The sequence below is a fragment of the Peromyscus californicus genome, unplaced genomic scaffold (genome assembly GCF_007827085.1).
Source record: "Peromyscus californicus insignis strain IS unplaced genomic scaffold, ASM782708v3 Scaffold_4__1_contigs__length_199733344, whole genome shotgun sequence".
NCBI lineage: Eukaryota > Metazoa > Chordata > Mammalia > Rodentia > Cricetidae > Peromyscus > Peromyscus californicus.
The window spans coordinates 39102955-39117930 of NW_026294562.1; the positions used below are offsets into that span (position 1 = coordinate 39102955).

General features: G+C 40.3%; 1 protein-coding gene across 1 annotated transcript in view; it reads left to right on the forward strand.

Annotated features, from left to right (window-relative positions):
* The window catches only part of Mamdc2 (MAM domain containing 2), a 157246-nt gene extending 145578 nt beyond the window's left edge, over nucleotides 1-11668 (forward strand). Inside the window, exons 12-14 of the mRNA XM_052713629.1 lie at nucleotides 1156-1415; nucleotides 10345-10429; nucleotides 10555-11668. Coding sequence (XP_052569589.1) covers nucleotides 1156-1415; nucleotides 10345-10429; nucleotides 10555-10619 — 410 coding nt within the window. The 3' untranslated portion in view covers nucleotides 10620-11668. The remainder of the gene's footprint in view (nucleotides 1-1155; nucleotides 1416-10344; nucleotides 10430-10554) is intronic.
* Nucleotides 11669-14976: the final 3308 nt, after the last annotated feature.

The following is a 14976-nucleotide window of genomic DNA, read 5'->3' on the forward strand; positions in this document are numbered from 1 at the left end:
AAAAACAGCAAATACACCCTGCCTCAAACAAGATGGAAGGCAGGGATCAACATCCAAGGTTGTTCTGTGACCATCACACAATCATGGTGGCAGACAGAGGTTCACATTGACACACACAACTGGGTGTGAAAACACACGTGCACACACACACACACACACACACACGTGCGCGCGCGCGTACACACACTCACACACACACACACACACACACACACACACACACACACACACACATTAAGCATTTAGAAAGACTGCTATAGATACTGCTGAGGGTAGACTATATGGGATAAGGTAAGAGCAAACACATGAGCCAGGAATCTGTCACTTTAGTTCAAGCTGACATGACAGGAGCAGGACACTAGCCGTAGAGGAAGTGAGACAGGGCTCTGGATTTACTTTGAAGGTAGACCCACCAGGACTTCCTGACAGCCTGGAGGGAAAGGGGAGGGAGAATGCTGTGTGATTTACAGGTCCTAGCCTCAGCAACTGTAAGAGCTGGAATAGACTGGGGAGGCTGTGCTTCAGTTCTGTTGGACTGCTGGAAGCTTATAATCAACATATATTAGTTCATCACAGTTGTAGAAGCTGGGAAACCCAAGATCAAGCCACCAGCAGATTTAGTGTCAGGGGTGAGGGTGGGGGCTTCTCCTTCAGCTGTGGCCATCTCCTCATGCTCCTCTCTCGTGGCATGAAAGATGAGTTAGTTTCAGGAGTCCTTGATGAAGATGCTGACCTCATTTTGGGGTCACTGCCCTTGTGACGTAATCACCTCTCTAATGTGGATACCCAAGGCATTAGGATTTTAATGTATGAAGCTAAAGGGAGTATAAAAACATATGGAAGATTCACAGTATTATCTGTGAAGTAGTGAGATAAATTCTGATGTGATAATTATACCAGTGACGTAATACTGGTGCATTAATTCCTTTCTTTCTATTAAACTGAATTATAAACCATTAAATGAAAAGAATCATTTTGCAGTGTAATCCTCACAGTGTATCTATTTTTTTTTTGATCATACATACTCTCCAGAATTATATACCCTTTTCTCAGTACTACAGCCAAAGTGTCTATGTTACCAGGAAAACTACAAAAAAAAAAAAAAAAAGTGACTGGATCTTTTTTTAACCATGCTTGCTTTTCATTCCTCTCAAGGCTACTACATGTATATCGAGGCCTCCCACATGGTGTATGGACAAAAAGCACACCTCTTGTCCTGGCCCCTGAGAGGGGTCCCTGGGAAACACTGCTTGACTTTCTTCTACCACATGTATGGAGCAGGAACTGGCCTGCTGAGCGTTTTTTTGAAAACGGAAGAAGAGAGCAAAGAGTCCCTGTTGTGGAGAAGACAAGGGGAGCAGAGCATCTCCTGGCTGCGGGCGCTGGTTGAATACAGCTGCAGGCGGCAACACCAGGTAAGCCTGGAGGGATGAGAATCCACCAGGGAAACCTGAACCGAAACGCCTGGTGCTCTCCTGTTTCTTGCTACAAAAGAGAATATTTTGTCCCTTTTCAGGTCAGAGATAAAGGCAGGATTAGTTGAAGAGTAAACATAATTAGCCTGTTATTGATTAACTCTTAAGTGGTGAATGGAAAATTAGACAGGGAGCTAAAGCTTTGGCCATCCATGCATAAAGTGATTGTTTTTTACAAATCAAGGATGAAAGGGTTCCTAGTCTGTCTTAGTGTGTTGCGAATGTCAAGTACGTTCCTTCCAAAAGGAAGTCTCTTTTTTTCTAAATACACTAGTATTGCTCCTATTACCCATGATCCACTTGCATGTAAGGGCTTTTGTTCTCAGCTTCCACTTAAGAGTGTGTATAGCCCATGGCAAGTTCTTTAAAGCCTCTGTATGCATTACTATATTGTTGTAGAAGAAACTAGAGGTCTTAATCCCAAATCCACCGTCATCTCCACTGCAGCCCCCCAACTCCCCATGTGCTATAGAAAGCCCCTGCCTAGATGTATTCAATCATTCCAGTAGGTAGACCTAAGCAACTCCTCTAGCCTAGAAAGCCTAGTTTTACCTTCCTATAACCACACACTTCACACAGCCACCAAAGCTAAAGTTCTGGGGAGACAACCTCCAGGCTCCCAATTGTTCTTGAATTCACTCTGTAGAATTCTGGCGTGAGCATGCTCTCCAACTAATGCTCCAGCTTCCTCTGCAGCTTTGCTTTTGGGTGGTAAACTTCCTGGGTCCACTCAGCTTTTAACCACTGGGTAGGTGCCCTGGCCTAAGCTCAAGGCTTCCTGAGAAGAGGTATCCAAAATACGGGCTTTTTTTTTTTTAAGCACTCTACAACACAAACTGATTTTCTAAAGATCTAAACTAAGAAATTGCAGCTCAAGTGTCTGAATACAATGCCACTCAAGCTGCTACATTGATAAGCAACAAATGACAAATTCTACTGTCTAGGAGGGATCCATCAGTTAAGCATGAATAACTGTTTGGAGATGTATTAGAGAATGGCAAATTGCTCCGTGAAGATTTTTTTATGACTGTTCTAGAAGGTACATGAAGCAGATGAAAACTTACTAACATAGTTGATCATCATTCAAAGATGGTGGCTCAATCTTGTTAGAATCCAGGGAATTCAGACCCTTTTTCAAATAGTTCTCAAGGCATGGTACATATACCAGCAGCATCAGAAACACCTGAAATGTAAGTTCCCCAAAAATGCTAATTCTCAGACTCCACCTCAGAATACTAAATCAGAAACTCTGGAGGGCTTTGGAGTCTCAGAAATTTACTTTAATAAGCCCTCCAAGTGATTCTGATGCAAGCTAAAAATAGAAAATCTCCAAATTTAAATGAATATGACTTTGAGGATAGTATCCAAACACACACACACACACACACACACACACACACACACACACACACACACACCCCTCCATTTTGCAGTGCAGAAGATCAAAGCCATTACCTTCCATACGCCAGGCAAGTGTTCCATCACTGAGCTATACTCCCAGGCTAGCACTGGTTTGTTTTTTGGTTTTTTTTTTTTTTAACTTTCAAAGGACACATACATAAATGCTCTGAAATTTGAGTTCTGGGAATCAGCACACAGGGCCTTGCCTAAAATATATTATGATTGCTGCATAGGTAGTCTTTGAAACTGGTTTTGTTTTTGCTTTGAGAGGTCTGGTTATATAGCCCAGACTGGACTCCAACTCAGGATTCTCCTTCCTTAAATTCCCATTGCTGGGATTCTGGGCACGCACCACTACACCCAGCTTAAAATGCTTTTTAAATGTAGATTGGCAAACCATCTGGAGTGTCGATTTGGAAAGCTGCAGTTCAAAGAGTGCAGGATGGTTGGAATGACTAACTACAATCTAGAAGGAGGACTCTAGAGTAGACTGACCCCTTTGGCTGATAATAGAACAGGAAATCAATTTCTTCTTCTGGACCTAATGCTCACCTCAGGAATCCCAAACGACTGTAGGTGGTCTAGGATGCATTCTACTGTCGAATAAAATGCTGATACATTGCACACATAGCCTGGCCATCTGTTACGCAGTAGGTACTTACAGTGCTAAGAACTCTACATAAGTTGTTCCAATTAATGTCACAGCCCCGTTTTATAGATAGGGAAAAGCAAATGGCTTGTAGAGAACTTCCACTCAGACCTACCTAGTGCCAAAGTCTGTTTCCATAACCACAGTCCTACACTGCCCCCTGCCCTGCAGAACTCCCAAACTGTCCTCGTTCTCTTAGGGTCACAAGCACCAAGTGGCCTTGGACAAACCTTATCTGCTCTGGGATTATTTCTACGTATTCAAAATGGGAAAATAATTCCCATCATGCTGACCCTAGCAGAGTAAAAGTGGGCATCAAATAAGATTGTATGTGTGAAAGGGTTTTATAAACTTCAATATACTAAGTTATTTAAAAATGTTTCATTGTTTCTAAAAACTACATTTTTCCTCCCAGATGTGTGAAAGGGTTTTATAAACTTCAATATACTAAGTTATTTAAAAATGTTTCATTGTTTCTAAAAACTACATTTTTCCTCCCAGATTTCTCTGGTCTTTAATTCTCATCACCATGGCAAAACTGATATTCTCATTAGCTGTATCAGGCTTCCAGACTGAGTTCTTGTAGTCTAATATAAAGTATAACATTTTCATAAATATTTATTGACCACATGCATGTAATATATGCTAAAATTCTGCAATAACTGTAACATATGAAGTTCTTACTTCTTTTGGAGCTTATATTCATATGGGAGAGTAATTTTAAAAAAAAACACTAAACTGTAAGCTGGGACTAGAAATGTAGCTCAGTGGTTAAGAACACTTGTTCTTGTCCAGAGAACCTGAGTTTGCTTCCAGCACCTCTGTTGGGTGATTCACAACTTCCTGTTAACTCCAATTCCAGGAATCTGAGACCTTCTTCTAACTTCCATGGGTACCTACACACATGGCATAGACACACACAGACATATACACATACACATACACATAAATGAAAAACTTTAAACCATAAGCCAAAAATAGATAGTATAACACCAGTGCCAATAAAAACAAGGCAATTTGAACTCACAGAAATGGAGTTGAATAAAGGATAGCTGAGCCAGATGTGGCAAAGCGAGTGATGGAATGATAAGTTGTGATGGAATGATTGTAGACAGATTTTTCTGTCCCGCCTGCCAGCTCCCAAATAACCACACTGAGGCTTCTTATTAATTACGAAAGCTTGATCAATAGCTTAGGCTTGTTTCTAGCTAGCTCTATAACTTACATTAACCCATTTCTTTTCATCTATGTGCTGCCCTGAGGCTTGTTTACCTCATCTAGTACTGTCCATGGTGCTTGTTCTGCATCTGGCTGGCGACTCTGCCCTTCTTCTTCCCTACATTCTCTCTACCCTGAAAATACTGCCTAGCTATTGGCCATTCAGGTCTTTATTACACCAATCACCACAATACATTTTCACACTGTGTACAGGAATATTCCACAACAAATGATAAGTTGTGGGTCAAAGACTCTAACGCTTGAGGTAGACAGAAGGAATGAGTTTTGAGGTCTGATTGCACAACAAGATGACTGCAGTCAATAATAATGCATTACATATTTCAAAATGACTAGGCAAATAAATTTTAAATATCTCCTCACCAGAAAATGATGAACCATGGGTAATCTGCTTGATTTACTCTTTGTGTATTATTAATGTATATTAAAATATCATGTTGAGCCTTATAAATATATGAAAGTATGGTTTTCCCATTAAAAATAATATTAATTGGAGACAGGGAAGAGGAGATGAAGATGATTAGGTGATAAAGCCAAAGGAGTACTGGGATAATTTTGCAAAACTTCAGAGGACATGGTAAAAGTTATTAAATTATTCCAAAAGCAGTAAGAATCCATCAGATGGCTTTAAGGCGATGATCTGGTTTTAAACAGTAGCTCCAGCAACTACTTGGAAAACACAGTGTAGCAGGGTCAGGATATTTGGACCCCACAGCACTAGCCCTAGCAAGAAGATGGCCAGGAAGCAGCAGTAAGGAGAGAAGCCTACAGGGTCTTGCTTTGTATCCCCTTCTAAGATGCAGTCAAAGCTGGTCTTGAGTTCATCATCCTCCTTTCTCAGCCTCCCAAATGCTGTGATTGTGGGCATGAACCACCACGCCCACCTCGACTTTGTTGTCTTATAGATGCCTCAGTCTTAGTAATTTTGACCTTGTTTTCTTTCTCTTTTCTTTTGGATTTTCAAGACAGGATTGCTCTGTGTAGCCCTGGCTGTCCTGGAAATTTCTCTGTAGACCAGGCTGGCCTTGAACTCACATAGATCTGACTGCCTCTGCCTCCTTAGTGCTGGGACTAAAGGTGTGTACCACCATACCCGGCTTTTGGCCTGGTTTTCTAGACCAAAAGAAACACCTATCAGTTCCATTTATTAAGTATTTAGGTCCAAATAACTTAAGAAAAACTATATTCTAATGACTTAGTAGTCATCTCACATTTATGCATATATACAATATATACATAATTTTATGCACCTGCTTGGTATTGTGTAACTTCTCAAACCAGCCAAGGCTTCAGAGGTTGTGAAAGTTTGACCAGTTTAGATATACCACCTTCATTTAAAGTTTCTCACAGAGTTTTACATGGCACTTGCTTTAATTACAGCTGTTACCAAAACCCCAACTGTACAATGATAAGATGTTATCAAAAGGAATATAAGCCCACCTAATGTTGAATCTTTGGATGATTTTCAACTAGTAGTTCCCACAGTATTGCTAAATGTTGAATACTTCCATCTGAAATTTCAAACTATCCTACTGCACCCTTAGGAATACAATTGAATGTCTCAGCCCACAATTTGGGAATCAATATTATACCTAATTTAATCCCATATTTATTGCAGGTGTTCTGTAAATAAATCTTTGTTTATTGGTTGCTACAGGAGAGGGTTGGTTAGATGTAAAGCCCAAAGATAAGCCACAATAATCTTGTAAATGAAGAAGAAGAGGTGCTACCACGTATCTAAACTACAATGGTGAAGTCGTGGGCTGTAACATGGCTGCCACTCAAGGATTAAGGAAATTCACAAAAGGTTTATAAAGGCCAGAGTTTAGCCAAATCACAGATTTACTGTGAATGTCATTCCATCAGAACCTGGCTATTATAGTCTTTGGGATCTAAAAACCAGAGTGTTGTTGCTGTTCAGAAAACCGAAATGTTTATTAATTGCATTCATATATTCTCCTTTGCAGATGCATTGGACCATTTTACCCCCTTTTCTTACCACTTATTTTGATTCTTGCTTAGGGTTGTATATTCTAGAGAAATAGAATTCTGGATGGATGGACAGGCAGATGGACAGATGGATTGAAGAGGAGAGAAGTGTAGCTAAAGTTTTTCTGCCTGGCCCACAGTCAGGACAAATCTCTCTCACCCGCCAGTCCCACAGATGCTCAGACCCGACCAAGTAAACACAGAGACTTATACTGGTTACAAACTATATGGCCGTGGCAGGCTTCTTACTAACTGTTCTTACAGCTTAAATTAATCCATTTCCATTAATCTATACCTTGCCACATGACTCGTGGCTTACCAGCATCTTCACATGCTGTTTGTCATCGTGGTGGCTGGCAGTGTCTCTCTGACTCAGCCTTCCACTTCCCAGCTTTATTCTCTTCCTTGTCCCGCCTACACTTCCTGCCTAGCCAATGGCCAATCAGTGTTTTATTTATTGACTAATTAGCAACACATTTGCCATACAGAACATCCCACAGCACTTCCCCTTTTTTTTTCAAAAAGGAAGGTTTTAACCTTAACAAAGTAAAATTACATATAATTTGGGAATTTGGGCGTAGCTTCTCTTACTACTTCCTGCTGGAGGGGGGCGCTGTATCTTATGGGGAAACAAAGAAAATTTTAGGATTATGGAATAGTCCATGAGGCTGTATCATTTGAGCCAGTTGCCTTGAAACCATTCTGGATGTTGGATCATCTGGGCCATGGTGTCATCGGAGACCTATCAGGGGGTCTTGGCTGGTCAAACCTGATGTATCTTAATCTTGAACAAATCCATAGCCTCTGGCTTTCTGTGGGAACAAAAGCAGAGTCTCCTTTCCAAAGTAACATATCCTTACATCCAAATTTTGAAGTCAAGGTACCTTTAAAATATACATTTTGGCATAACTCAACAGCTTTTACAATCAAATGTTTTTCTGCAGTTAAAAATCCCAAAGACAACACAATGCAGATTCTCTGTGTAATATCCATTTTTACGTGGCTTATTTTTTATACTACCTTTACTGTCTCTTTAAAGACTTTATTTTTTAAAACTATGTATTTGTTTCTATAACTCTATATATCATCTTTTTTGTCTCTTTCAAGCCTACGTATATTTTACACACATTTTAAGCTATTACATCTGAATCTGTCTTATTGTGAATCTATTGCTTTAAGCTGCAGCAGCTGTGGCTGCTGGCTCCGCCCACCTCAGCTTCCCAACCTGGCCCTGGTACTTTACCACCAGCTCTGGGAGCTATCGTGGGTCTATGCTTTTATCCAAGCAGCGTGTAGCCCAGAAACCTCCCCTTTTGCTCTGCACCAGCATAGGCTAAATCCACCATGCAGCTCAAAGTGCCACTTGCAAAGGCCTCATTCCCGCCATAGGCAGGTCGAGTACGCACGCTAGGAACCCACCAGTAGCTCAAACCAGCAGCTGCCGCTCATTTGAGAGAGACAATTAGGAACTGTTTTTAGCTCCGTTTTAGAATCTTTTCTCAGGTTTTAGGTGGAAACTCTTGCCCCACGTTGGGCGCCATTTGTAGCTAAAGTTTTTCTGCCTGACCCACAGTCAGGACAAATCTCTCTCACCCGCCAGTCCCACAGATGCTCAGACCCGACCAAGTAAACACAGAGACTTATACTGGTTGCAAACTGTATGGCCATGGCAGGCTTCTTGCTAACTGTTCTTACAGCTTAAATTAATCCATTTCCATTAATCTATACCTTGCCACATGACTCGTGGCTTACCAGCATCTTCACATGCTGTTTGTCATCGTGGTGGCTGGCAGTGTCTCTCTGACTCAGCCTTCCACTTCCCAGCTTTATTCTCTTCCTTGTCCCGCCTACACTTCCTGCCTAGCCAATGGCCAATCAGTGTTTTATTTATTGACTAATTAGCAACACATTTGCCATACAGAACATCCCACAGCAGAGAAGGATTTACTATAGAAATTGGTTAAAAATTTCCACAATGCATCATCTGTAATCTGGGGAAGCTGAAAAGGTGCAGCACAGCTTGGTCTTTATCTGAGAACCAGGGAAACAAAGGTCTAACCTTCAACAAGACCTGAAGCCTCACCTAATATAAGTCTTGGAGACCAAAAGTCCTGGAGTCCAGCATTCAGATACCCAGCAGCAGATGATAGCTACCCAGTTCCAAAAGAGGGAGAACTCCCTCTCCCTCTGCCTCCCACACTGAATTAAGGTCACATATCCTAGCTTGGGCCATGGCTTCAAAGGCCAATCTTTTCCAGAAAGTGCTCCTCCATACACATGCTCAGAAATAATGCCTTATAACCATCTTGATGCCCATCAGTCCCGAAAAGTTCATGTTTAAAATTAACCATTACATGTTATGTCCTTAGAAAGTTTTCTTGACTTTATCTTGTTATGTGCTTGTCATTAAAATTTCCTTGAATCATTAAATTCAACATAATTACATAAACTTATTAATTATTCTATTTATATTCTTTATTTTTTAATTTATTTTTATTTTATGTGTATTTGATGTTTTGCCTGCATTTAAGTTTGTGTGAGAGTGTTGGATCCTGGAGTTACAGACAGTTATGAGCTGCCATGTGGGTGCTAGGAATTGAATCTGGGTCCTCTGAAAGAGTATTCAGTGCTCTTAACTGCTGAGCCATCTCCCCAGCCCTCTATTTACACTCTTAATTTGGGGTGGCTTTAATAAGATTAGCTTAGGGACTTTTTTAAAAAAAATCTAATCTGAAGCACAAACTAATTTAATAACGTGAGTAGAGCACATATCTTCAGGACAGTTGTCATTACCCACAAACCTGTCTGGAAGATTCAGTCACTTATTAACCATTATTGCAACATCCTTGGAGCTGGTGAACTATTTTTCTAGATCAAGAATATTTGATTAGTTGTTTTCTTCAAAGACTCTAAACTCATGAAACAGGGTGCCCCCAAGGCACGTGGGCTGTGCTTTTGATGTTATGGTATTTAACATAAGTGATTCACTATCTTTTGATCAATTTAATTATTTTACACCTCATTATTTAGCTTTTCCACCTAGTGCCAGTACCGAAGGTAGATTCAATGGGAGCCTAAAGAAACCGAAAAGGCTGAGGGGAGCTAAACAAAATGTTCTAAGTGGGGTGGGTTAGCAGGTTCCTAGGAAGCACTCCTGATTAAGCATCTCTGGAGAACTGCCTAAAGATGTTGAGGAATCATGAGGCATCATACTTCATTGTGAAATATTTCAACTCCAAATAATCTAATTTGAATTTGTAATGTTATTTTATTGTTGTTTGATTATTTTATTTTAGAGACTTGGTCTCACTATGTTTCCCTGGCTGGCCTCAAGCTTGCAATGTAGACCAGGCTCCCCCAGAACTTACTAAGTAGTCTAGGCTGGCTTGAATTTGTAACAGTCCTTCCACGCTAGCCTCTTGACTGATGGGGTGATAAGAGCCAGGCTTGAATTTGTAATTTGTGTCTTTTTCCTTCAAGTCAGCCCCACCAGTTATCAAAGCTTTTAGAGCCAAAAAGCCTAGATCTTCCTTGACCAACAAAGTTTTATTAGCTTGACTCTATTTTTAAATACAAACGTCATTCTTTTTTCAGATAATTTTTGAAGCCATTCGGGGAATGTCAATAAGAAGTGATATTGCCATTGATGATGTTAAATTTCAGGCAGGACCATGTACAGGTAATATTTTCCCCAATTACATAAGCTTGATTGGAAAATGGATTTTATAATATAGTCTCAAATTATAAGAATTCAAAATTATCTTTTCTATAGAGAAAATAATTATTGTCTGTCTTTCTTGACAGAAATGGAAGACACAACTCAACAATCATCAGGATATTCTGAAGACTTAAATGAAATTGAGTATTAAGAATTACCTACATTGGATTAAGTAGACAAAATTTGTACCTCTCTTCAATCAAAGTGAAAACAGAAGAAATGAATACTGGATATTCTTAACTATTGCATAAGTTGAAATGACTTCAGAACACCCCTTTCATTACTTTTGAAAACTATATATATATATTGACTCAGGGCTTTCCTTTATTATTCCCCTGCACATTTGACAACTGTTACTAGAAGTACAGGCTACTGGTTTTACATAGATCATTTCATCTTAATGTTGGTGCCAGTTGAAAATACAAACGTACTATGTTAAAGTCATTTCAAAGTGCACATATGAAGGGCACAATCAAAGTGAATGTGCATATTTAAGTCTGCATTCAGTGAATGTATTGGGAGACTAGGTCTTGGTGGTTTTTCCTTTGAGTTTCAAGTATGAAAATTTGTCTTAAATCATGCAAGGTGTCAGTAATATCTGCAAAATGAATGCAGTTTTTATGGTAACAAGTTATTCTGGAAATAAAGCATCATTTATGGATTTTAGTCACAGAAGAAAGCTATAAATCTTTTACTGTTTCACTATAGGTACAGGAAAGGAGCTTTCATGGAGCCCCAGGGTAAGTCCATACTAATTAGCACTGCAGTACAAGACAATGCTACCTGCTTTCTTCTCCCTTTGAACTACCTTGGACAGGCACTATGAGCACATGGACAGAAATGCACCTTTCAGTAAGGCAAGCTTGAATTTTTCACGTACACACACCCAACAATTTTCATAAACTTATTCAACAATTTGACTGATTTTTATAATAGATGTTTTGGTGACGTTTTGAGTAATATGAGTTCAAGTACATTTACTAAACTATTGTTTTCTAGTTACTTAGAGAATTGTATATATGTGTGCAATTGTGTGGCCAAGTAGCTGTTGTAAAACTTCAAAATTAACTAATAAAAGATCATTTGAAACTCCTTTCATTAGCAATTAACTCATTTCTACATTATTTGTCTTTATCAGAACATATTTATTATATAATTGTAAATTCTAATTTGAATCTCTATTCTGCCATAATTGTCTTAAGTCACCTAATTAGTGACATTAATACTGCATATGTTTATATAATAATTATATTTAAAGAGTATTTTATTTCCCATAAGCAATCTGTTTCCCTAAATTTTATCTCTAGAATTAAACTATAACAACAAAATTCTTTTCTTTAGTTTTTATTTTTTTTATTAAGAGATTTTCTATTCATTTTACATATCAGCCACGGATTCCCCTGTCCTCCCTCCTCCCATCCCCCAGCCTTCCCCCCATCCTACCCCTCATTCCCACCTCCTCCAAGGCAAGATCTCCCTTGGGGAGTCAGCAGAGTCTGGTACATTCAGTTGAGGCAGGTCCAATCTCCTCCTCCCTGCACTGAAGTTGAGCAAAGTGTCTCAGTCTCTCTTTTAGCTTTTAAATGTACTTATTGGGGAGGGGGCACATGAATGACATAGTGCAAGTGTTAAGATTCTGACCTTCACTTGAGTCTCTCCTTCTACCACATGGGTCCTGGGCACTGAACTCAAGTCAGGCTTGTCAGCAAGTACCTTTACACACTGAGCCATATAACCAACCCAGGGCTCAGAATTTGTTGTTTACTTTTATGTTCTTTTTTTTTTTTTTTTTTTTTTTTTTGGTTTTTTTCGAGACAGGGTTTCTCTGTGTGGCTTTGCGCCTTTTCTGGAACTTGCTTTGGAGACCAGGCTGGCCTCGAACTCACAGAGATCCGCCTGCCTCTGCCTCCCGAGTGCTGGGATTAAAGGCGTGCGCCACCACCGCCCAGCTTACTTTTATGTTCTTAATGCCCAGAAACAAAGTTGAATGAGCAAATGAGTTTAATCTCTCCCTCATCCTCTGAAATGGAAATATAATTAGCATTTTCGCAGATATGAACGCTAAGTATTAGTACTGGGGACGTAGCTCAATGATGCAGCACTTGCTAAACATAAGCACGGCCTGGGCTTTGATCCCAAGCATCACGAAGATAAAACAAAATGAAATGACATGGTGGAAAGTTACCTAAGACTGCATAGTTTTGAAGTGGTGACATGTCAACCTCTTAGCTTTGCATGGCTATAAATCCATTGGCCTTATCTGTGAGGAATACCACGCCTCTCTGCATGCCACATTACTTAGAAAATAAAAATACTCAACTGCACAAAAATCAACATCCTAAGGTTTATAGGAAAAACTAAATTCATTTTGTAATAAAACGATTTTGTTAATGAAATTTTTCCTATTATGATTAATTAGACACACATTAGTCAGCATAAATCCTTCAGAGCATTGTACCCACCTGTAATTATAGTTACATTTGCTGAATAAAGGAATGTAGAGTGTCTCCAGCACCCGCACGTATCTGAGTACACCGTGAGGTATTTGTGCTGTGTGATGAATGAATGAAGTAGTTCCCTGGCATCCTTGATGGTGACATAAACTCTCATGTAATCATTCCATCTAACATTTACTGAATACCTGTTTTCAGAGGCAGAGCAAGTATGTTTTTACACAAGTCAACTTATCTAACCCTGACAACCCATGAAGAAGTAGATCCAAGCAGCAGTCTCATTTTATAAATAAGAAAACTAAATCTGTTCAAGAGCAGTCGTTGGTGCAAGACCTGGGTTGGAAATCAAGCTTCTTGCGCTGCCTGTCCCGTGTTCTAACCTTTCTAAAACGGCCTCCGCAACCTGCCAGCTCTCCCCTAAACTCCAACAGCACTATGAATTACAGACTAGCCGAAGGTTCCTAGTTTCTCCCTTCTAGGGTTTACTGGCTACACAGATCACTCCAGTATGGAAGGAACTAAGCAGATGGTTCAGTTGGTAAAATGCCTGCCATGCCACCATGAGGCACCCGTGTTAAAAGCTTGACATGGTGGCAACTAGATGAGCTCCAGGTTCAGTGACGGACCCTGTCTGGGGAAAAAATAAATGAGCTTAGCAGGTTGGAAAGATGCCTCAGTGGCTTAGAGAACTATTTGGGAGCAGGAAGGAAAGAGGTAATTATTACCGGCAGTTGCTAAGAAACAACCTGCCGTTTTTAGATGCAAGGAGGTAGAAAGTGAGCTGAGTGACTCACCTTCCCTGATTTATGCTCCCTTGCAGGATTCCACTGTTTCATGCCTCCTGTTCTCTTTCCAAGTGGCCCTTAGCATTCTTTGTGACTATTTTTCGTGTAGATGAAAAGATAGGCAGATGGTAAGCACAGCATAGTTTTCCCAGGTTCAGAAATGTCCAAGGGGAAGAAGGCACACTAGTTACTAGGAGCTACTTAACAACTTAACCCCAGTTTTCGCATTCTTCCAACTCTCAGCAGCACCTAAACACCCAAGCTCTTTAAATAAAAACAGCTTTCTACGCAGACTGCCTTCGCTCGTACAATTCACCATCTGCAGTTGAGGTTATTTCTGTATAGAAAGGAGGAATAGCATAGATACCAAGAAAACAGTACCTCTGATGAAGGGTCTGGCTTAACATGAAAGAATAGAGTTCAGAGATGATTTCTTAAGATATCTATGTTCTGGGCTTCTTACCAAGCATGGAGGTTTACAAAGATGCTCACAGGTTAGTGGAGAAGGAGAGATACAAGACAGCTAGTAAGCACAATATATACTCAGGGTTTACGGGAAAGCCTAGGAGGAGCATCTGACAGCACAGATCCATAGTGTAGGGTTCCAGAGGCCTGGATGCTTTCTTGTCTTACTCTTGGGGGATAAAATATGGGCTCCTTGACTTCTCATTCCCATATTTCCCCTACACCACTGTGGGGCGTTTACCCACCACCCCCACAGTTCCCCAGAGTTTTCTTGAGTGCGAGCAGCAGGAAATATTAGATAGAAGGATTTATTGCGGAGACTCTTTCGGAGATAAACAGAAAATAAAAGATAGCCCCAAGAGGGCCTGGAACCTTTTCCAACGGGCTCCGACTGTCTCTGCCCTAGAGTTTTTATAGAGACGCCAAGGGGTGCTGCAAAAGACCTCCTCCCCCAGCATAGCCAAGTGCAGACCATCTCAGACACCTGCACTCAGGCCCGTGGCCCTAATCATCCTCTATGCGGACCTGCTGGGTAAAGCCACGAGGAACCTGAGAATGGGCTCCCACATACCACCAGATAGGGGAAAAAGTTTTCATAACTAATAATTTTTCTAATACTACTGGATTTCTGGTATGTGAATTACTGTAAAGATATAGCACAGCCCAGAAATTAGGTACCCTGCTCCTGGATTCTGACTGCCTCCATTCAAATCCTTGTTCTGCTGCTTACAAACTATAATTGACAGCAAGTCATTTACCCTCTGGTTCCTTTTTCTACTTTGGAAAGTGGGGTAAAGTAGTAGCT